Below are 24,633 nucleotides of genomic sequence, written 5' to 3' on the forward strand. Positions count from 1 at the left end.
GAAGTTAAACCACGGTTTTGCTGCTCCAGGAGATTTTTATCTTCTTGCAACTCCTCTATGGTCCCTTGAGCATTCTCGAACTGCTCCTTCCAATTGGTTGCTTCAAGCTGGGCTCCCCTAGCTATTTCCTCGGCCTCGTGCATAGTCTTTTCAGACTCACGAGCTCTTCTTTCCAGTAGGGAAATTCTTCCCATTAATTCCGTGCCAATAAGGTTAGCCTACAGAGGTAAGTCATGGAAATGAGAGATTGAAGATAATTTAAAAAAAAAACTTGTTGGTAAAAATACCTTCAAAGTAGAATGAACTACGTCATTCATCAGAGTTAAGCAGCTATGACTCTCCATCTTCTTCTTCTCGATATCTCCAATTAGAGGTTCGAGCCAAACATCGGCTCTGCCGGTCTTCCTCAAGAGGCTATGATTGGCAGGAACCTCCAAAGTAACACTTCTCATAGTCATACTTCCACTGCTAGAACCTATCTCTGTATGATGAACAGAGGGAAGAGGAGCAGTGGAAGGAATGGAAGGAAAAGATGTAGAAACCAACACATGAGCGGAAGCAGGTGCGGTAGAAACAGCCAAAGGAACGGATATAGGAGCGGTAGAGACTGGCAAAAGAACGGAAGTCGTCAAAACTGGTAACGAAATACTTACAGCTGGCAGAGGAATGGAGGAAATAGGAACAAATGAGGAAAGAGGAGCTTCATCAAAAACAGGGCCGACCTCGCCACTCCCGAAACCACTGTCAAAAAGATGCTGAATTGATTCATCATTATCTCTTGCTTCGGTGTCCTCATCAGATTGAATCAAAACAGGCTCGGTGGCGGAGGTACGAGCAGGAGTGTTTTCAATTTCATCATCAATGATTATTCGTCTCCTGACCCTCGGCCTGGTAATTAGGGAGGTACTCTCCTCTTCTTCTTCAGAACTTTCCTTTGTAGCTTTCCTTTTAGGCAGCAAGGCTCGAGCCTTATCCAAATCAAGAGCAGCATTCGCAGACATGCGAATGGCCATAACTACTTCAGCCTCCATTCCTCTAATGCCAAATCCTGATTAAAGGATGGATATACATGATTAAAGTTGAGGAAAAAGCGCTTAACATGTAAAAAAAAATTTATATAAAAGGGGGGATACCATATGTTTTGACTTTCCAACCATGTAAGGAAGAAATTGATTTCCAAGTTCTCTGCTCCCTTGAAGCAATCTTCAAAAGTGAGTCTACCCAACCACGAAAGTTGGGAATAGGTTCCACATCTCTCATGGTTGCTACAAAAAACCAAGAAGGGACGAGATTAAAAAACAACTTTCTTTTTGAAATTCTCAAAAGTAGGTACGGTAAATAAAAGGAAACCTACGTTCAAAATTCCACTTCTCAGGGAAGGGAATATTTGTTTCACCAATCAAGTCCACTGTACGGACAGCAACGTAACGGATATACCATCCACGATCTTTGTCATCCGCAGGATTTACCAAAACCTTTTTGCTCCTTGCAGTTAAGGTAAAAAACCCATGGCGTATTAAGTTAGGATGGTATAGATGAATGAGGTGAGAAAAGGTGAAATTGACATTGGCCTTGGAAGATAAATATCTCAAACAAGCCACTGTTCTCCACACCAATGGACCGATTTGGGCCAAACAAATTGTAAAGAAACGACAAAAATCGAGAATAACTGGGTCAATCGGAGGATTGAAACCTAAAGTGAAGGGGTAAGTGTAAACAGAAGAATACCCACTTCTAAAAGAGGAAATTCTTTGATTTGGGGAAGGAATTTCGCCGGGAACTATATCATCAACTGAGGGTTCTTGAGAAGGATCAAGAATTTCCCTACTTTTAGAAGAAGGGGCTTTTGGGATAGAACTCCTTGAAGAAGAACCAGAGGAGCCGCCTCGCGTAGATTCTAACCCTGTTCGAAGCCTACCTCCTCCGCCTCTTCTGTGTCTAACAGGGGCGTTGGGGAATTGATCTAGAATTGGAACTTTTTTACGGTTAGGGTTTGAAGAAGACATTGTTAAGAAGGAAGTATGTGCTGAAGATTTGTGAAGAAGACAAAGGAGGACAAAGTTATGTGTAAAATGGGAACCGTCAACTTTTTAAGTGTAATGATGAAAAGCCTATAATAAAGGCAGCTATCACTTCGTAAATAGTGAGAGTGAAGAAGTCTCGAAAAAGAGTATGAATAGTGGAATCAATTAGAAAATGACACATGGGCAGAACATTAAATGGAAAAGACTGATGAGACGTTAGTACTGTCATGAGCATTAATTGTGGTAAAAATTCCTTTTACATGAAGATCCACTTCCCAATTATTTAATTGATAAAAAAAATGGAAAGTGGGGGGACTATCTGTATTGGGAAAAAACTGAGTTTATATTAAAAGATGATGTGGCATGACACGTGGATTAGTTAAATGGTCAAAGCGCAGCAATTGACTAAGAGGCACGGATGGAAACAGCCACGGGAAGAAGAATTTAAATAGGCACGAGACAACGTATAGATACGAGTCTCGTACCAATTTAAATTATCTACAGCCAACGGATAGAAGGCATTGAAAGCAAAGATCTGGTGACAGAAAGGAGTCCAAATTCATTATTAAATACTTGATACGTTATGAAATCGGTATTTAATAGGAATGATTGTATAACGGCTTATTTAATATCATTTATTACTCATGATTATATTCATTAAAGCTGAGGCTTCATTCCTTTACCTAGAATTATCTATAAAAGGAAGAAGTATCATCATTTGTAAGGACACGGAATACTATTGAGAATTTATTGAAATATACATCTATTTGCTTCTTTACCATCGTTCTCAAAAGTATTTTATTTTTGTCTCCTGATTATCAGTAACCCGAATTTCTTTTTAGCTTTGACCAAAGACTCAGATTTTTGGTTAAACAAGGTGTATATCGGGAAACCATTATTTATATTGATTCGTACATTTTGCGACAAAATCTCTTGCTCTCAAGAATAGGTGATTCTTCGCTAAAATACCATTTAATTACAATTGAAAAAGATGTGCTAAAAACTGAAAAACGAGGAAGAAAAATAGTGCTGAATGAATTGCTACATAAATCTAATGAAAGGGAGAAATCTTCTTTATGTGCTGTCTCTACTACAGCAATCTTGCTCAATCTACAGCTTTCAAAAATTATATTTCCACCTTTGGGGCAGCCTGCGCGCACGAATGGAAAAGAAATACTTCACTTCTTCATGTGATACTAATTCCTCTTTTCCATTGAAAGTTTAGGAGAATTAGCAGTGCGCTAACAGATTGGTCTGTCATTGAATTGTCGAAGTTTCATGTCAAGATGATCGATCACTTTCTCACGAATGGTTTTTGGCATACGAGTAGTCGTTGGTCACTTCCATTCTGGAGGTCAATCACCCTCGCTTCCCAGCGGATTTGTGTGGCTAACATCCGCACTTTCTCTATGGGTCCCAATTTATCAGAGAGAATAACCCATCCCTGTCAATAAGTTTGTTCTTAGAATCAAACTCAAATGTTAAAACATGCAATAACTGCAAGGAATCGGGCAAACTTGAGGGACACATTTGAAGGTGTTCAGTCAAATACAAAAAAGAGCAGCTCGGTGTAGAAAGCATTCAGCGTTCTTGCAGGGTCCGGGGAAGTGCCACACCCCGTAAGGGTGTGAAGTAGACAACCTACCCTAATGCAAGCATTAATAGCTGCTTCCATGACTTGAACCCGTGACTTATAGATCACACGGAAACAATTTTACCGTTGCTCCAAGACTCACCTTCTTCGTTGAAATACAACAAGAAAGACATAAAGCAATAAATGGACTACGCTTAAATGCCAAATCCCGTCTCCAAAGAGAAACATAAGAGCATATATAAGAAAAGCAAGCTTAAGTTTAACGAACGAGTAAAACAAAAGATATTTTAATTGTGTGGACTGCAAATATAATATTACCTCAGGCCGCAAGATACGATCCATCTCTAAAAGTAGTTCAATTATACTGCATCCTTGTGAAGCAAGGTGTGACAGAAGTCCATTACCATGGAGCAAATCATATGTTCTTGGATATGTAGGAAAGGGTTCGCACCTGGCCCAATTTTAAGAACATCTGATATCAGTATCCAACAGAATTTCTTCAAACATTAAAAGCATAAAATTACTGTAACCAATATCATCGGAAATCATGACTCAGAATCATAGATAAACATCCTGTTGAGGATAAGGTCAAGGTTCTTATTGTTTATTACTCTTCCTTTATCTTCAACTTCTCCTCACTGACCAAACAGACGTGGGTTTATCGAAGAAAACATTCAAGACTCAGAAAAGGACACAATCATAATACAAAACTACAAACTATTCTATGCTTATGAAGTCTTTGAACCCACGCACTACTGTTAGAGATGCTTAGTTATAAGATACTCGGTGAAAAGTTTCAGGATCATTTTAAAATTTTATGATTCGTGTATTAGGTATTGGGTCAGCTGTTATTGCTATGTGCTCCAGGATGCAGCAGATTCCTGTTGATCATCAATCGGAAGGGATGAAGAAGCAAGCAAACTAAAGAGACAATAATCCATGCAACGTGCAAACTAAGATCACAATACATAAAAAAACAAGAAAATATATTATTGTATTATAGAGGAATTTCATGGTACGCCAGGAAAAGGACATCATCATTGCTAACAAATAGAGTTCGATATATTACATTACACTATATCAGATCCACTCCAAAATTGTAAATGTCATTAGGTGATTTATGATCACATACATTAAAATAAATAAATAGTTGCTACTTAATTCACACAGCTCTGTGATTTTCTTCTACTAAAATAATTTGCAAGAGAATAGCTAACCCGTATACTTTAGATTGATATACTAATATGCACAATATCCAAGAGCGTATAAATCTTAATGTGTCTAACACTTAATGTCTTACCAGTTATGCAGAACACCAGTAAAACCTCGATCAAGTATGAGCGGAAGTGTATTATGCACCCCAAGAGGCACAACATTCATCACCCAAACTGATTTGCTTGCCTCCAACAATGCGGCATTTAAACCCCCATAATGAGCATTCATGTCCAAGACATTGCGCACCATATTATATGGAGGTAATGGATCGTCATCACCTGGCCTCTTTGGATGGTCAGAGAAAATCAAGGGTGACAGCAAAGACCAATAGTTTCTCACAGCTGATTTCCAAAATCCTGAATCCTCAAAGAAATCGTCAAGATGAACTCCTGCCATAAAGCAAAACACAGGCAATGATTGAATGTTAACAACAAAGAGCCGGAATGGCAGGAAATTAGAGGATGACAGTAAAGTCGACAAACCAAGTTTATTCAAATAAACTTGCCATGAACTTTAAGCTCAGTTGAGTTCAGCGAACCAGATCTGCTAAGAATTGGAACCCATCGATTGCTGCCTGTTCCAGATATACAACGTGCAAGTGGCTGGTAGTACAGTTGCATATCCTCTCCTTTACAAAGTGGTACCATACCCTGCTTGCTACATCAAAAAACAAAAGCCAATTAGACAAGGTCAACTGGGAAAAAACGAAAACTGAAAAAGTAAAAGCAAAAGTTTAACTTGAAAAATAGAACATAAATGGAAGACAATCTACGTCAAAGTCTGAACATGAGAGAGCTTATTCTTCTTTACTTTTTCGTGGGAGTGGGAGGGGTTGAAGTGGAGCTTATAAAAGTAACAGGGCAATAAAATGTGAATTATTTCAAAGCTGACCATACACACATACAAAAGGCAAGTATCTTAGAAAATGTATTTTTTTCCCTTCAGAAAGATGAGGGGACAAAAAGGTTTTTAAACCCAAAAATTAGTCTAATTATATCCTGATTCCAGTAATCCACAGTCAGTTGTAACTTTCATAAATTATTGTTCTTCAAATTTTACTTTATTCAACTGAATAAAACGAATTCAAAAGCAGTTTCAAGGATATGAGAAACAGAAGATAGAGGGAGTACTTGACATTGGCTTTCTTGTTAGCCTTACCCAGATGTGTAGCACTCTGAATCAACCGTCTTCTGCCAGACGAAAGTTTCTTCTTGCTGTTCCAAAAGAGACCAACAAAGCTTCTTAGTGATCTCTTCCAAAGGAGTAGACATGCTTCCCTTCTTTGAACTGGTAGATCTACCCTGCTGCCGGGTTATGGGTGAGGTCAAAATAAAGTAACCTCCAGGCTTGAGTACGCGGTCAATTTCAATAAGAAACAGCCCATCTGTTCACCAAATCATTATTAGTTTCATGCCATTACAGACTTGTTCGGGTATAAATTTTCAGAAGATTACCATACTGATGGTTGTTGAGGAATCCAATAAACAAACAAAAACTAGAACTCATCACTATCAGAAAAAGATGAAGGTGTCTAAATGTGAAGATCTATTTAACTTCAGCTTAGCAGTAAAGGTCAATCATCACACGAAGAAGACCGTCTTAACTTCTAGGGCAGCAGCTGGTGGCAGTTACACTTCGGTGAGACAGAGAAGGGGCAGAATTTTAAATTAGAACAAAAAATTTATCAGCAGTATCACCAAAATTTTCTAATGAGATTGGCCTTATCGACCAGACTTCTTTTATCTTGGCGAAGATCTTTTGACTGTAAAAGAGGTTCGTTGTAAAGTAGAAGATACCGTGGATCAATACTTCAATAGTTGTGAAGTATTTCTCTCACAGCATAAATAGACTAGTAAAAATAAAGTAAGTATCATAATTAGGTACACAGAAGAATACTTAATGAAACAAGTCTTTATAAACTACTGGCGGTAAATCAGGTCAGTCCACATTAAACGATAATGAGAAATAAGGATGGGAAACACAGTTCATGAAAACCCAGCAAGGACAATACCTTTGCTGTCCCAAATGATCCCACACTGAGCACAATGAACCATGTCATAGGACAATGATGGAAATGGTAGCTGTTTTGAAATAAAGTTTCCAATGACTGCAGGAAGTCCTCTCTCGAGTGTTAGCTGAACTTGGCTACCAGATGACTCATATGCTCCCACACAAAGAGCCATCAAGTTCAACGAGAGTAGGTGGGCACTGAAGCTACCAAATCCACAGCCAATATCTAGTACAGTACGCACCTGTTATTCAGCAAAGAGAAATCTTTTATTCTAGAGTAGAATTATGGTTCTGCGTCAGAGTTCCAATGCTATGAAACCGATAGCATACTAGAAGCATTGATTCTTTGGAAACTGTAGGGGCTCAATCAAGTAGCTTACGGAAAGATGAACAAAAGATTTACTTACACCAGCTTGAAGAAACTCTGTGTCACTTCCCAGCCCAATCATCTCTGCGATTTGGTGAGAGTAATCTTTGACATCGTCGACAATCAGTCCATCTTGTGAATGGAAAGCAATTTGATTCTCTTCTAGTAACATTAGCCTGGAGAAAACAAAAGTCATTATAAGGTAGAATGATAGCTGTCACCTCACATAAAGACTTCAAGATTATTCCTACAAATGCATCAATCCAGAAGAGTTCGGAAACTTAAAAAAGAGGCATTCATCCTTCTAGCATGTTAAGTACGGAATTTGACATGTTTAAGATCATCTACAAGATCATTTAATTAACTATACCTTTTCATAATGCTTCCAGAAGAAAGGAACTGATCTTTGGTTAGCTTCACATTTCCGCTCCATATTACATCCCTACCTGCTGGCCAAGACAGTGGAATCTTATAGTCCTTAGGAGGACGAATCAAACAATATTGATATTCTCTTGATAACTCACAATGCTGATCTAACTCCTCCCCATCTTTAAACCCAGCTAGAGTATTTGCAGACACATTGTAGCAAGGCACATAATTCTCTCTTTCCTTACCACAAAGACCAACATCCTTTATCTGATTTTCTCCCACAGAAAGGCTTTTTAGCTCTAAATAATCACTTCTCGCTTGCTCCTTGAGCTTTCTGTAATTTGTATAGATATCAGGCTTCACAGAGGAAGTGACTGAGTTAAAGGCACTTGAAGAAGATGATCCTAGCAATGCTATTACAACCAAGACACTGACAAGACACAAGAGTAACCAGTTGAATTGCGGTTTAGACCAGAAAGTTTTAGATAATTTGTTAAGCAAAGGGCTTTTCATGTCCAAATTTCTGTAACCTCTAGAAAATTCAAGTCGAGAAGATCACAATGTGCTAGCTATTTGCTTCAACCTGAACCTCCAAGAACTATGAAAACTGTAAGCTATCATCAGATACCATCTCCCATATATATCGCCCAAAATGCGAGCAATTTCAACTAGCATTCGACTACGTAACTTCCTTAAAAGAATGGTTTTCCAAAAGTACACCAAACCAATCAGATAATCAAGATCACAATTAGCACAATCTCGATCCTATAGGTCTGCAATAGGAAACTAAAACAAGCAAATTCTGATCAACCAAAACTCCTCCAGGATGGTAATGATGCATGAATTACCACTCCTCAGAATGGACTTGAAAAGTCCTCTAAAACACAACTGCACTATAAAACAACAATTCTGAAACAACTCTTAACTCTATCCTCAAAAACAAAATAACTCAAATCCAGCAACTATACGGACCAATCAACCTGCAAAAAAAAAAACATCAATAAAAATAGGAAAATTTACCAACAAAAAAGCAAAAAGAATCACCAGAAACTAACATGCCAAGCACAATTTATATTCCACTTTTCAGCAATTCAAGCTGAAAAGGGCCTCAAACACAGATAAAAAAAGGGGGCAGCCCGGTACACGAAACATTCCGCATTCACATAGTGTCTGGGAAAGGGCCGAACCCCAAGGGATGTAATGTAGCCCGTCTACTCCGACGCAAGCATTTGGTTCCATGGCTTGAACTCGAGACTTAAAGGTCACATGGACACAACAACTTTACCGTTGCCCAAGGCTCCCCTTCACCTCAAACACAGTTACACATATCAAAACACAATATTTTTCACCTAAGATGAACGAAAATAGACACACACGCAAAAAAAAAAAAAAAACAGAAACGAAATATCACTATTGATAATCCAACTTTCAGTATTTCTAGCTGAAAAAGGTCTTAAATACAGATCAAAAACAGAAAATCCAGCTAAGATCAATAAAAATGGAGAAGAAGAAAAAAGAAAGCAGCTTGAACGAACATCCTAATGACAATTGAGTCCAATTTTCCAACATTTCCAGCATGAGAGATAACAACATCTCAAACACAGATCAGATCCGAATCAACTTTGCACACTATAATAAAATCACATTATATAAAGTCGATCACTAACAAAGTCAGAGAGACTAATCAAGCCTTTTGCAGTGGATTCAACTAAACTCATTGCTTTTGGTTCAAATCACGTGAACACAAAACAATTTTATATACTTTCAACTCGTTAACACTAAATTTGGAATCACACTTGAACAAAACTAATGATTAGGATTTAGGAATGTTAGATTACCAGATAGTAACAACCTGTGAGCGAGTGTAATTCCGTTATATAGATATATAGGTCAGTTGCAAAGGGTTGTGCACAGTTTGGATTCGCCATTGACGTTTGGAGAGAGAAAGAAGAGAGAGAATTTGTGCAGCTTTTTGGTTGAAAGGACAGTGGTGGCGAGCGTGAGTTCTCTATTAATGGGGCAAACTAATTATTTAAACTTTGTTTTAAAGATTATTTAATGCGAATTGCACAGTGTGTAGAGATCCAATTACAGAGGCTTGCACACACTTTGAGACGTACAACTCATTATTACAGGAGAATAATTACTTCTCTGACACTCGGAAAAGGGAATCAAAAGATTAAAAAAAACCACGTTTTTATATTTTTTTTATTCAAAATACGTTTTTAGGTGTTAAAAAAATTACATTTTTATATAAAACACGACCGTTAAGGTAACCGCGTTTTACATAAAACACAGTAACAAACCGTGATTTAGTGGCAACTAAAAAGACATGTATATAAAATGCGGTCCATTATAGCATTTTATATAAAGCGTGATAATGAACAACGTTATATATATCATAATCCCTTCCCTTTCCCCATGTTCTGCCCAGTCCCTCTCCCCTTCGTTTTTGTAAAAAAAAGGGGCCCCCTCCCCCTCCATTCGCAACAAAAAAAGCTCGTGTGGCCCCACTTGTCCCGTAAAAAATCGATATTGTTGGTCCCACATCCTAGCCAAGCCTTCTATTACTGTAGGTTGCTTGTTTCGGAGTTAAATTTTCAAATCATCAACTTTTCGAAAAATATAAATCGAGGTATTCCGATTTAGTTTATGCCCAAACTCATATAAATAGTGTATATTAGTTGTTTTGAATGTGTTGTATGTTATTTTGTATTTTATTTTATTTTTTTCAATTAAATTGGTATGTTATTTTTATCCGGGCTAAGATATTAATGTTGTAAAAAAATATTTAAAAATTATGAAATCATTATTATTTGTTAATAAAAATGTTAATAAATTACTATTACTGTTTTATATGTATTTTTGTGATTACAATGTATTTGTTGTGTTTTATGTGGTTTAAATTATTTTTTTGCTTAAAGACTAGTAAATCAAAATGCCTTTTAGGGTAGTAAAATATAATGACTTTTAGCGTAGTAAAATGTAATGTCTTTTAGCGTAGTAAAATGTAGTGCTTTTTAGTGTAGTTTCCTGTAGTTTAAGTATCTCTTATACTCAAAAATACGTCAAAATAACTGATAGATCAAACACAAACTTTGTCCAATTATAGTCAACATATATTTGGTGCTACTGGGCCACAAATATCGATCCTGGAACCCATATATGAATATTTGATAATTAAATATTGTATAATTATAAAAATTAATTATTTAATTTACAAACAAACATATAATATTATAAAACTAACATGTAAAATAATAAAACTAACACATAGAATAAATTGGTGCTACTGGGCTCCAAATATCGAGCGTGAAACTCATATGTGAATATTTAATTATAAAAATTAATTATTAAATTTACAAACTAACATATAAAATTATAATAAAACTAACACATGGAAGAATTTAGGATATCTTGGTGCTACTGGACCGCAAATATCGAGCCTGGAACCCGTATGTGAATATTTTTAATTATAAAATTAATTATTTAATTTACAAACTAACATATAAAATTATAATAAAACTAACACATGAAAGAATTTAGGATATCTTGGTGCTACTGGGCCTCAAATATCTAGCCTGGAACCCTTATGTGAATACATCATAATTAAATATTGTATAGTTATGAAAAATAATTATTTAATTTAATAACTAACATATTAAATTATAAAACTAACATGTAAGTAATGTTGTTTAATTTACAGTAGACGACATGGAGGTGTCGCCTATTCATCCCGGACCTTCCAGCAATGCGCTACTCTCGTTACAGAGCGATCATAGCCCCCCCCCCCATATGGGAGGGTGAGTTACTGACCCAGACTCTCTGCACCAAGAAAGTGAACAACATGTGGGACTTTCTGCATGCCAGAGATCTCCATGACCGTGTAGTCGCGCGCTTGCGGACACGGGTTTCTACAGGTGATTGAGATCGGGCGGTTGTAGCTTGATTGATCTTTGTCATGGCCTTGATAAAGTGGTGGCGACCGGAGACGCACACATTCCACCTACCCATTGGTGAGGCCATCGTCACACTGCAGGACGTGGAGGTTTTATATAGGCTGCCTGTTGATGGACTGTTTGTTGCTCTGCCGGATGGCATGAGAGAGATGACACGTGTGCAGTACCTGAACATGTTGCAGCAGCTCACCGGTTTCCGGCCAAAGGATGAGACTGTACTATATGGGGCCAGTCGTTTTCTGTTGACGACTATTCGACTGTGGTTGGAGGCATTGCATTCTCGATTGATGGCGCTATACTGGATGATCATGTTGACCAGTATACGAGGTTGCTGCTACTCCTATTGTTTGGAGGGGTCTTGTTCCCGAACACTTCGGGGAACCTAGTCAGCTTGAGATTTCTTCATCATCTTGAGCGGCTAGATGATTTACCCCAGTATAACTGGGGCTCTGCTGTTCTCGCCTACTTGTACAGGTGCATGTGCCGGGCGAGCATGGGCACCCAACGTGAGGTTGTTGGATTCTTGGAGCTACTACAAGTGACAACATATTCGAATACTCTATTCATTTTAACATACCTAGTAAAAATATATCTTAACTTTTACGTCAATTTTTTATGTTAGGTTTAGGCCTGGGAGCGGCTTCTGCAATTGCAGCCACCTCTACCACCATTAGATCCGGATGTACCACCTCGTTTGCTCCCTCTATCTAGGAGGTGGGTTCTCCGGCGGGGACATATGCTCGAGTACGAGGCTCGGCATAATCTCTCCTTATGCAGGGATATATTGGATTTGCTGGATGGTGCACAGGTAAATGTATATCTAAGTTTACTTGTCATTGCTTCAAACATAAGTTGTGTATACTGACGTTTTGTGTTCTTCCTTAATAGTTCATCTGGACGTCATACAACGACGCACTGATAGATGGCTTTCCCGATTGTTGCTTGGCCGGCCGTGATATGTGGGGTTCTTCCATCCTATTGTTATGCCTTCATATTGTGGAGCATCATGCCACCGAGTGAGTACTTTGCCAGTTTGGGAGGCCGCAACTCGTATCGGTAGCGCCCACCTGGGAGGCCACACATTACCAGCGGGATGATCATACTAGGGTGGACGACTTATATTTGACATAGCTACAAGATCAGATATTTACTTGGGACCAGCGATTAGAGCTGATTCCGCCCCCCTCCACCGACTCGGGAGGATATTGAACATGATTATATGCCCGGGTACCGCGGCATTACCTGACTTTTTATCGGGAACCCCATTCACCGAGCTGGCGATCGGTATGTTACATATGCTGGAAAGCACGAGGCATTGGTATGTTATTTGGTATTCTTACTTATAATTGTGATATAGCATTCTGTAATTTATATTTTATATGTTGTGCAGGCTATTGGTCTACATTTAGTCCGCTAGTTGGGACTGCAGATGCAGCAGCATACCAGCGATCCTGCGGTCACTTTGCAGGAGTATGGTCGGCAGTTTACAAAGTTGGCTGCCCGGACTCTGCAGCGAGCTAGAGAGGACGAGCACTTAAAGCACGTCCCTGCTTATGTGGTGCCAGATAACTACCATCGGGGTAGGGCTGTCCCACGTGCGAGGGGACGAGCACGAGGTAGGGCTATCCCACGAGGTAGGGGTGCCCCACGGGGTCGTGGGGCCGGCGAGGAGTTGGTCCCCAGCAAGGGGGCGTTGAGGCACCTGTTGAGACATCTGATGAGGATGTTAGAGCTGATCTGTCGGGTTACATCCCCTGTCACACCTCCTTTTTCCGTATCCGAGAGGGTACAAGGGAGTTTTTTCCAATTAAAGGACAATCGAAACGGGATTGGTTTGTTTATTTCAGAGTCGCCACTTGGGAGTTTTAGGGTGTCCCATGTCACCAATTTTAATCCCGAATCGAGGAAAAGAATGACTCCATATTACAGTCTGCGTACCAGAAATCCGGATAAGGAATTCTGTTAACCCGGGAGAAGATGTTAGGCATTCCCGAATTCCGTGGTTCTAGCACGGTCGCTCAACTGTAATATTCGGCTTGATTATCTGATTTTATACAAATATGAACTTATGTGCAAATTTTAACTTTTTACCGCTTTCATAATTGTTATTATTATTTTCTACAAGGAATTACAACGTTGTGAAAATATATCCCGAACCGCGTTACAATCAATGTACCCGTGGTCGTCGACACATTTTGACTCTATTGAGATTTGGATTTGGGTCACATCAATGTGCACCCGTGTTTAAGAAGGTTAAATTATTAAAGGTGCGCCTAAAGCAACTAGCGTATTGTTATTTTGGGAAGGCCGTAAAATTCGCTAAACGGCCTGTCCCGAATTCTAAGTATTTTAATATATACATTTAGAGGGCCCCGCAGCTTGTGCATTTTTGTTTGTCGAGGCTCGTCTCATTTTTATTTAAAAGGATAAACCTACAGTGACTATATTTTCCTATTAAGTTCGTCTCTAAAATAAAAGAAAATCTCTTAATTAATTACATGCTAAAAACGTAACTTATTAATTATTAGTTTACGGCTAATGCGAATGGAAAATTGCGACCGAGTTTGTACAAAGAAAAACTGCTTTCATTCTATATTCTATTATTCAATAATACTAAAACGTGAGATTGACACACCATAATATCAAAACAGATTAACTATTCTTTGATTAATTTAAACTAACATTATTAGATGAAGAAGTTATACATATGTGACATCGTTACTAATTTAATCAATCAACTACATTTTTATACAAAGAAAAGAAAATTATATTCAACCACAAATCTAAACAGGAGGAATTCAACAGGAACAAAGCCTGATTAATATTTCATTTTTGCTTCAAGCCGAGATTGTACAAATGTGTACCTGGAAACAGCAGTACAAGAACAAAAGAAGGAGAAGTCAGCAGCAGTAATAACACAGCAACAACAGATTCAGCAACACCGCAAACCAGTACAGTAGGAATAGCAGAAAACCCAGGAGACTATAAACGACTCCAAGTATAGAGAAGAAGTAAAAGGCAGGAAGGTTCTGACTATTTCAGATCTTAAGCGAGGCAATGAAGCAGTAACTATTCTTTTTCAACTTCAAAACTCTCCAAAATGAATTCTGCCCCTGTATATTCAGTGTATCCAGAATGTATATCGGGTGTATACTTCTCACTCCGCCCCCTCTTTTTTTCTTCTCTCTATCTAGTTTTTCCTCTTTTTTTCCCTTCTCTCTATCTAGTTTTTCCTCTCTTTTTTTCCACACTTCTTCCTAAATTTTCTCTTCTATTTATAGCAAAATTTTCGAAATTTTCAGATTTGTTTTTTATTATTTTATTATTTTTTTAATTAAAAGAAATCCCACTTACAAATTGCTTTTATTTTTTTAGAAAAAGAAATCTCACCTTTATTTACTTTTATTTTTAAAATTCCAACTTTAATTACTTTATCTTATTTAAAATCCCACTTTTTATTTTTTTAAAAGAGAATCTCACTTTATTTAACTTTTCTTTAAAAAACAAACCATTATCTTTTCTTTTTCTTTTAAAAATGCTACTTTCAATTACTTTAAATTTTTTAAATTTTCAGATACCTTTATATTTATTTTTTAATTCCAACCTTCTTTTACTTTTAAAATTTTTTTAAAAATTTCCACAAAACTTTTTATTTTTTAAAAATTTTCTACATTCTTTTACTTTTTTTTTAAAAAAGAAGAAGAGAATTTCACCTATTTTTACTTTTATATTTTTTTATTCAATACTTCCCTTTTTCTTATTTTTTTTAAATCATTCCCGAAATTATTATATATTTTTTAAAAAAATAAAAATAAAATAAAATAAAATATTTTCGGATTTTTTATATATAAAAAAAACAAAAAATAAAACTATTAATAGTGATAATTCACCTTTTATTTTTTATTTATTTTTTTGGTTTTGTTTTGTGTTGGACAAAAATGAAGAAGGGGTGTTGGGTTAATGGAGCGGACCGGATCGACCCGGTTTGAAGTGGACCGGGTCATGGGGAATGTTGGGCAATTATTTGGGCTTGTGGTTTGAAATTGAAGAAGTGACCCAATCCGATTTTTCTTTGTATTTTTGTTCTCTTTTCTTCTTTTATTTTTCTAAAACTAAATTATAAAAGTACTTAAATTATTATTAAGAACTAAATTAAGTTATAAAAGCGCAAATTAACTTCCAATAACAATTAACGCACAATTAAGTAATAATTAAGCATAAAATTATTCATTTGGACATTAAATGCTAAAAATGCAAAAGATGCCTATTTTTGTAAGTTTTAATTTTTGTACACAAATTTAATTACTAACAATTGTAGAATTAAATCCTACATGCAAAAATGCGACATATTTTGTATTTTTTTTATTAATCAAATAAACATGCATAGACAAACATACAAATAGTTACACAAAATATCACAAAATATCACAAAAATTGCACACCAAGAAAAAATATTTTATTTTTGAATTTTTTGGGAGTAATTCTCATATAGGGCAAAAATCACGTGCTTACATCCCCCAGCCAGACAAGCATCCCAACAGTATGTCGTCGTACAGCCTCCAGCTGGTGCTGCCAGCATCGCAAGTGACCCCATCAGATCCATTGTTGATCACGGGCACGAGCATTACCGGAGATTGGGAGCAGTTCTTTTCGGGCCCATCGACCGCTGCTGAGGATCGACCGACCCGAGATGTGGATGGTGGGCACCGACTGAGTTTTGGCTCATCGTCGACGGGTGTTGTAGATCTTTCACATGCGCCGATATGTTTGTATTACTATTAAATTTAAATTTGTTTTTATCTTATTGATTCGCCATAAATAACTTTATAAATTTCTTATTAAGGCTTCATCCCAACCCATCACAGATGCCAATTTGTGCGATGCTGAGGACCCCACGGATGCTTATATTCAGGAGCCCGACGAGACCATGGTACAAAATTTTATTGACTTAACACGTACATTACTAATATATATTTTCATATACTGAGCTGACTTATTGTGTTGTAGGTTTCTAATGGACCGATGGTGTCACAACCTGGATTTTCCACCCTCGGGAGTCGTGATGGCGCCTACTAATGAGAGCTAGGCAAGCCAAATGTTTAAAACACCTTTCCTGCTTCCTTTCAACAATATAATAAGCGAGACAAAATCTAAACAGAAGACTTTAAATTTAAAACAACTGAAAATCAAAGGTGCGGAAGTTTGAACTAAAATGCTACCCAAAGTTTGGTGTCACTAGCTCACGGACTACTACAGAATGCTACAAACAATGTCTGAAAGGAAAATACATCATGTTTGTCTGATACAAGATAAACAAACGAAAAACATGGAAAGGGACTTCGGCCTGCGAACGCCAGCTAGGCTACCTCGAGAGTCCCTAGGCTGAAGATAGCTCCCAAAAAGTCCTACTATTGCGGTCCGAAAGCTGCTCCCTGATCTGTGCACAAAAATTGTACAAGGTGCAGCATCAGCACAACCGACCCCATGTGCTGGTAAGTGCCTGGCCTAACCCCGGTGAAGTAGTGATGAGGCTAGACAAGATCTACCACAATTAACCTGTACAGATTTATATAACAAGTGCAAGAAACAATAACAAGATAATACAAAGTAAAGCTGGGAGGGGACATGCTATCGGGGAGTAACAGATAAAAATGAAGTATCGGAAACAAATAGAAGAAACTCCGGTTTCCATAACATATATATATATATATATATATATATATATATATATATATATATATATATATATATAGTGGACGGCGTGCCACACGATCCCATAATATCATATATAGTGGACGGCGTGCCACACGATCCCATAATATCATATATAAGTGGACGGCGTGCCACACGATCCCATAATATCATATATAAGTGGACGGCGTGCCACACGATCCCATAATATCATATATAAGTGAACGGCGTGCCACACGATCCCATAATATCATATATATCTGACTTCATATAGTAGACCCCTTTAGGGGAGGATAACAACTCAATACCTTTAACCCGACAAGGGTACAGCTAACAGCCCAAAATATCCCGACAAGGGAGAGTATATATCAGTCTACACATCCCGGCAAGGGAGTACTCACAACACATTCTTTTTTTTAAATCACATCTTCCTCAACTAACACATTCATGTTCGAGCTAACGCTCCAAAAGTACACCAATCACAATTCTACCTCAATCGTTCACATTATATGAAACTCATCAAGTAAACAAGGAGATTGTGTCACATTATTCGAATTAAAAGCAATTAAGACCCACGGTCATGCTAGACTCCGGTGCATAGATAACCGTCACCATGCCTATACACCGTACTCCACATTAGCAAGTAGCAAATAACATCCTAATCCTATTCCCTCAAGCCAAAGTTAGAACAAACACTTACCTCGAACTTCCACGGCCAACTCAAGCCTCAAACACCGCTTTTGCCACGAGTATCAGACTCCAAATGGCCCAAATCTAGTCAATTCAATTTCATAATGTAAATAACACTTCGAGTAACTGATTCTACAATTAAATTCTAAGCTAATATGCAAAATTATGTAAAATGACCAAAATGCCCCTCGAGCCCACATCTCAGAAACGGGTAAAATTTATATTTTCAGAATCCTCATACCCTCACGAGTCTAACCATACCAAAATTATTCAAATTCGACCACAACTCGGCCTTCAAATTCTCAATTAAAATCTATGGAATTTTCTACCATTTTTTTAACCCAAAACACTAATTTGTTGATAAAAACAATAATAGATTCATGTAATTTAACCAAATTCGAGTTAAAATCATTTACTCCAATCAATATGGTGATTCTCAATTCAATTCCTCACTATTCATCTTCTTCTTTCCCCAAAAATAGCATTTTCAAGACCCACCCTTAGGGTTCATACAATATCCCATTACAACTTCAAATAAAACTCATAAACATGCTATCCATACTCCAATATTACATATATATGAAGCTCAAGTGAAGAAATTATCTTTTGGTGGAGGAATCTCATTTTTTTCTCTTTTTGGTGTTCTTGAAGATTCAACCCATTTCCTATGGATTTGATCCATAATAATGTTAGTAGTGTCACCTAGTGATGTTATATAATCATCTTTATGCCAAAATAACTTACCTTGAAATGTATCCATGCTGAAAGAGCTCCTTCTTCTCTCTAAAATTCATTCCAAGTTGAAGAACTAACTCATTCTCTCTCTAAACCCACGTTTTCAGCTCTTTAAAATTCAACTCTAGTTATGCGTAGCCTCCTTGCGTAGCCTACGCATGAAACCTACGCAGGAGGCTTTCAATTTGGCCAAATTCTGATTTTTGCTACGCATGTTGCGTAGCCTGCTGCGTAGCCATACGCAGATTGCGTAGCCTGCTCTGCTAACTTTTTGTAAAACGGTTATAACTTTCTGTATACACCTCCAAATGACAATCGGTTTGATGTTCTGGAAACTAGACTCATAGAGCTTTAATTTGATAGGTTGTGCCTCACACAAATCCTTATATATATGTAGATATGCTCGTCCAAAGTGAGGTCTTGTGCGTACTCATTTGCAACGTTAGTCTATTATAAAATTTTCCAACTTGGCTTAGACTTAGGACTTTCCTTAGACCCCATATCTCTTCTAGTATGCCTCGTACACCTATTATCATATCTAATTGGTATCCATCATATTAATAGTCCTCGAATGAGAAGTAGAGTCGACCCCCAAACACTTAGCATAACTTATCGCTTTTCTCACACATCTCTAACTCCCAAATTTTGACTAACTCCCAAGTTTTCCAAAATTTTTGCCAGAGTTTCCTTTGTAACTAGGCCTATCTACCTGTCAGAGAATCCCAAGAACCAATCCTAAAAACACATACACAATCCAATCAACGTAACACCACACGAAAAATAATTCTGATAGTGACCTCATAAGCAATATGTTGCTAGAAAAGAAACGCCATATACATCAACTATTTAAGTGATACTCAACTCATAGCAGGTAAGTTCTTGACATTTTCATGAAACATAGAAATAAATATTTAAATTAAAGATGACATTATTGGGTCATCACAGATGGCCCCTTCTACCGATCCTGCCAGCACTACTGACGATCATGCTGCAGCATCCTCATATAAATAGGCAACGTGATGAGGATGATTCTGATAGCATATCCGGGCGGGAAGGGATGCGCCTCCGGCCAGCGGCTGCATTGAAGCACACAGGGTGTGGGACACATTGATTTTTTTTTATCTTTTTTACATACACTATGTAAATATTATTTTATGTAAATAATAACAATAATTTTTTATGCTTACATCATATGTGCATTATGTTTTAATTTCCCTGTTTCTTCTACAATACAAACACAAACATAGAAATTTAACATAATTTAAATGCAGTACAAGTAATGAAAACACATGACACGAAAAACATAAAGATAAAGTACTACACTCAACACATACATGTCATATATTAGTCACCACCGCCTAGTATTCTCTGCTCCAACCACTTAAATTTTTCTTCCAACTTATTTTTTTCTTCTTCCACCTCTTTGAGTTTCTCCTTCAACTCCGCAACTTCTCGTTCGTATTCTCGATCATATTCCCACTGTTTTTTGGTCAAATCATGAAGAAAGTGAAAGATTGTTTGTATCATTCCTGGTGACAGGCTACATCAATCCATACCTCAAAATTGCAAAAAGGTTCGTCGGAAACCCTATAAAACTTGTTCACACACATCTAGTAGCGGCGTCCGACTTCACCATCATCCCAACAATCTTTAATGATGCATTTCTTGCTGCACTCGCACTTTGGTACATAAAGGCGTTCAGACATTTATTAAAGCATAAAAAAGCCTTGCTTTTACGGAAAGTTTTGCTATTGATTATTGTTAAGCGCAGAAAATAACTAGAATGCGCCCGTTATTTATAGGCAAGGCAACACACAAAACGCAGTATTTTAACCGCTCTATATATATTCATGCAAAACATAGTATTTAACTGCGCTATGGCGTGTTAAGGATTCTTTCTGATACAAAATAACTTTTTCGCAGTCGTGCAGCTTTTCAAAATGACAAGACAACACACAAAACGTAGTATTCAACCGCGCTATATATATTCACACAAAATGTAGTATTTAGCCGCGCTATGCTTGGCGTGTTAAAGATTCTTTCTGATACAAAAAAGCTTTTTTGCAGTCGTGCAGCTTTTCAGAACGACAAGACAACACACAAAACAGATAACACACAAAACGTAGTATTCAACCGCGCTATATATATTCACACAAAACGTAGTATTTAACCGCGCTATGCTATGCGTGTCCCTATATATATAGTCACATACTCAAAACATAAAACACACTTACATACTCAAATCCTAAAGACATAAAACACACTCACATACTCAAACCCTAAACTATGGATGCCTCTTCCTCTACCAAACGAGCCTTATCTTACTTTTCTAATAGCAGTGATGTCTTATCTGCCTCTTCCTCTACCAAACAAGCCTTATCTTACTCTTCTAATAGCAGTGATGCCCTATCTTACTCTTCTACTAGAAGTGATAATAAAGAAGAGAATTCTCCAATATTTGAAGTGGTTATGACTGATTCATGCATCGACGACAACGATCTGGTAAATTATTATGTCCATTAAACTTTATTTCTTTAACATAAAATACTTTTGTTTCTTATACCTTAACTTAAAAAAATATATATACATTAGTATTGTATATCTTTATTCAATTTCATATTTTCCAAAACTTAATAGTAGGGCTTTTTTAAAGTATATTCCAAGAAAAATCTACAAGCATCTTCCTCCAACATTAGTGTCATGACCCCAAATCCGGACTCGGTTGTGATGGTGCCTCTCGTGAAGACAAAGCCAGCCGACACATTTTCAGTTCCGTTTCAAATAATTAAACAATAAGTATTTAGTTTTAAACATGATATAACTCCAAAAGTAAGCAGTGACAATACAAAACAATTTGCGGAATACAACCCAACACAACCCGATACCGGGGTGTCACTAGTCATGAGCAACTACCAAATCCGGAAAAATACAAGAAAGGTCTATAAAGCTACTACAGAGTCACTAATCAGAGAAAGGAAATGAGATAAAGGGGGAGAAACACGAGGTTGTGGACGCTGAATAGCTACCTCGTGAACTCTGAAATCTGCCGGGAGCTCTCAACCTTCGCAAGCAGGATTAACAGCGCCTGAATCTGCACATGGGGTGCAGGGAGTAAAGTGAGTACTCCAACTCAGTGAGTAATAATCATAAATAAACGACTGAGAGATATGAAAACACATAAGGCACATTACAGGTTATAATGAAGCAGTAAAACCAGTAAAATAGTGAATCAGTAAAGATATGTAAAATCATTTAAGTTCAGTTTAAGCTTACTAGGATCTCAGCCTCATATCAAGAAGCCACCTCGTGGTGTACATATCTCAGGCCCTCGGCCTCATAATCATAATCAGCGTTTCCTCACAACATAGGCCCTCGACCTTACTCAGTCAAAATCCTCACAAGCCACTCATGCAATAGTAAAATATGGTTCTCAGCCCAAAATATCATTTAAAAGATCATTTAAGTGTTAAAATAGAGTAATCATGGCTGAGTTATGAAAATAGTGGAATATAGCATGACTGAGTTCAAGAATAAAGTCAAAACACTGAGGAAATATCAATAAGAATCCCCTAAGGGTTCAAATAGTTGGCACGAGGCCCAAATATGGCATTCAGCCCAAAACATGGTGTTCACAAATAGATTTCAATCAAATACAAGGTAAAATAGTCATTTGGGACAGATAAATTACAATCCCCAATAGTGTACGACCCCACGCTCGTCATCAAGCATGTTCTTCACCTCAATTAGCACCACGATGTGCAGTCTGAGGTTTCATACCCTCAGGACATCATTTACAATCATTACTCACCTCAATCCGGTCCAAACTCTAGCCTGCGATGCCTTTGCCCCTCGAATCGGCCTCCACTTGCGTCGAATCTATCCAAAATCAGAATCACGGCATCAAAATATGCTAAGGGAACAAAGCCCAAGCAAAAATATTCAATTTACAACATAAATCTCGAAATTACCAAAACCCGACCCCCGAGCCCACGTTTCGGATTCCGGTAAAAATTACATCAATGGATTCTTTATCACTCCCGAGTTCATTCATACCAAAAGCATCAAAATCCATCCACAAATGACCCCTCAAATCCCAAATTTTAGGTCTCCAATTTTAAGCCCTAGTTCTTCAATTTTAGGCTTAGTTTCCATGATTAATTAGGTAGATTTCATATTAGAATCGAGTTTTGAGTCCATGAATCTTATATCCAAGTGATTCTCCTAGAATCCCTCTTCAGTACTCTTCAAAAAGCTCCAAAAACGCTCAACAATGGTGGAAATAAATCCCAAAATCGCGGACAAGACGATTATTTAAACATTCTGCTCAGGCCTGAAATCCTTCTTCGCGAACACGGTCAAAGCCTCACGTTCGCGAAGAACAAAATAACTTTGACCAGAATTTCCTCTTCAAGATCGCGACCTTCCCATCGCGAACGCATTGCTTTCTCAGACTAACCCTTCGCAATCGCGTTACCTCCCTCGCGATCGCGATGAATGAAATTCCCTGAAGCTCAGCTGCCCATTTTCTTCTATGCGAACGTGACACCACCCCGCAAACGCGATGCACAAACACTCATCCCTTTGCGAACGCGGAGCCTTCCTCGCGAACGCGAAGTCTTAAATCCCAGCCTTCACCAACTGACCCTTCGCGAACGCGAAGGCCATTTCCTCTGCAACAGTGATCAACAATTTTTGCAATTCCAAACATCATGGAATGGTCCGATTTACCACCCGAGGCCCCCGGGACCTCAACCAAACATGCCAACATATTCCATAACCTCATTCAAACTTGTTCCAACCTTCGGAACGCTCAAAACAATATCAAAACACCAAATTCGCATCGGATTCAAGCCTAAAAATTCCAAAATCTTCTAAATTACGCTTTTGATCAAAAACCCAACCAACCCACGTCTGAATGACCTGAAATTTTGCACACACATCCCCAAATGACACCATGGAACTACTACAACTCTCGAAATTCTATTCCGACCCCTATATAAAAATCTCACCTATCAACCGAAAAATGCCAAAATCTCATTTCGTCAATTCAAGCCTAAATCTACTCCGTGCCTCCAAAACACATTCCGATCATGCTTCTAAGTCTCAAATCACCTCCTGAAGCTATCCGAACTATCAGAACTCACATCCGAGTGCTCTAAGACATAAGTCAACATCCGTTTGATTTTTCCAACTTAAGCTTCCTCAAAAGAGACTAAGTGTCTCAAACCTTACCAAATCCTTTCCGAACCCGAGCCAACCAACCCGATCACATATAGAACTGATAGAAAAAGCAATAAGAAGCATAAATGGGGGAAACGGAGCGGTAACTTATGAGACGACTAGCTGGGTCGTCACAATTAGAACACGCATTTCTTCACCATCGTGGAAAAGAGTGGTATATAAATATGAGCGTTTGGGATCAAAGAAGGTTCAAGGTAGGATGGAGACTTTTTGTGTTGGAGAATTTTATCAGGCGAGGTTTCGTCGTCAAATTTACATTGGTTGATGTTTCACCACTGGGTGTTATCTTCAATGTGGACGTGAAGGGAGACAGATATCCTGTTTGTACTAATCCGTTTTTAACTTTCTACTTGGATGTGTTTATGTTAATTTATCCTTTTATTATCTTTTATTTTCATGTATGTTGCTTTAGTTATGGTTGTTGTGCTTTTTTCTCTTGAAGTATTATGTTATGAAATTTCAATCTTCATATTGGTCTTCTTTACTAACACCAATAAATTGAATGTTGGAACTATCATATCATCATCCCAATTCAAAAGGTCATGTTCCAATCTGTTCAAATCATACTTAACAAACATAATTTTATTTGATACATCTTGCAACATAAACAAAATAGCTACTTATTACAACATATTATATTGTTTGATAGTTGGGTACATTAGACAAACTTGCACCAGGAGCTTGATTGCCACAGCCACCCAAACCAGCTGAAGGACATTTACGACGGTCGTGTCCTGT

The 24,633-nt window shown here is 37.6% G+C and overlaps 1 protein-coding gene across 1 annotated transcript; it reads right to left on the reverse strand.

The window, feature by feature from the left end:
* Positions 1-2,906: 2,906 nt before the first annotated feature.
* On the reverse strand, positions 2,907-9,565 carry LOC104244939 (probable methyltransferase PMT5). The gene is made up of 9 exons (XM_009800462.2): positions 9,432-9,565; positions 7,581-8,559; positions 7,251-7,386; positions 6,845-7,085; positions 5,992-6,217; positions 5,339-5,490; positions 4,919-5,222; positions 3,937-4,069; positions 2,907-3,468 (listed from the first exon to the last, which is right to left on the reverse strand). Exons 2-9 carry the CDS (start codon positions 8,090-8,092, stop codon positions 3,319-3,321), a joined length of 1,854 nt encoding a protein of 617 aa, XP_009798764.1. The 5' UTR covers positions 8,093-8,559; positions 9,432-9,565; the 3' UTR covers positions 2,907-3,318.
* Between the last annotated feature and the right edge of the window lie 15,068 nt (positions 9,566-24,633).

Source organism: Nicotiana sylvestris, chromosome 4, assembly GCF_000393655.2.
Source record: "Nicotiana sylvestris chromosome 4, ASM39365v2, whole genome shotgun sequence".
NCBI lineage: Eukaryota > Viridiplantae > Streptophyta > Magnoliopsida > Solanales > Solanaceae > Nicotiana > Nicotiana sylvestris.

Coding starts and splice junctions, on each gene's coding strand:
- LOC104244939 (XM_009800462.2), bottom strand. CDS start 8,092: ATGAAAAGCCCTTTGCTTAACAAATTATCTAAAACTTTCTGGTCTAAA. Junction 7,387..7,580: donor TCTGGAAGCATTATGAAAAG/GTATAGTTAATT, acceptor TGTTTTCTCCAG/GCTAATGTTACTAGAAGAGA. Junction 4,070..4,918: donor ACTGGTGTTCTGCATAACTG/GTAAGACATTAA, acceptor AAATTGGGCCAG/GTGCGAACCCTTTCCTACAT.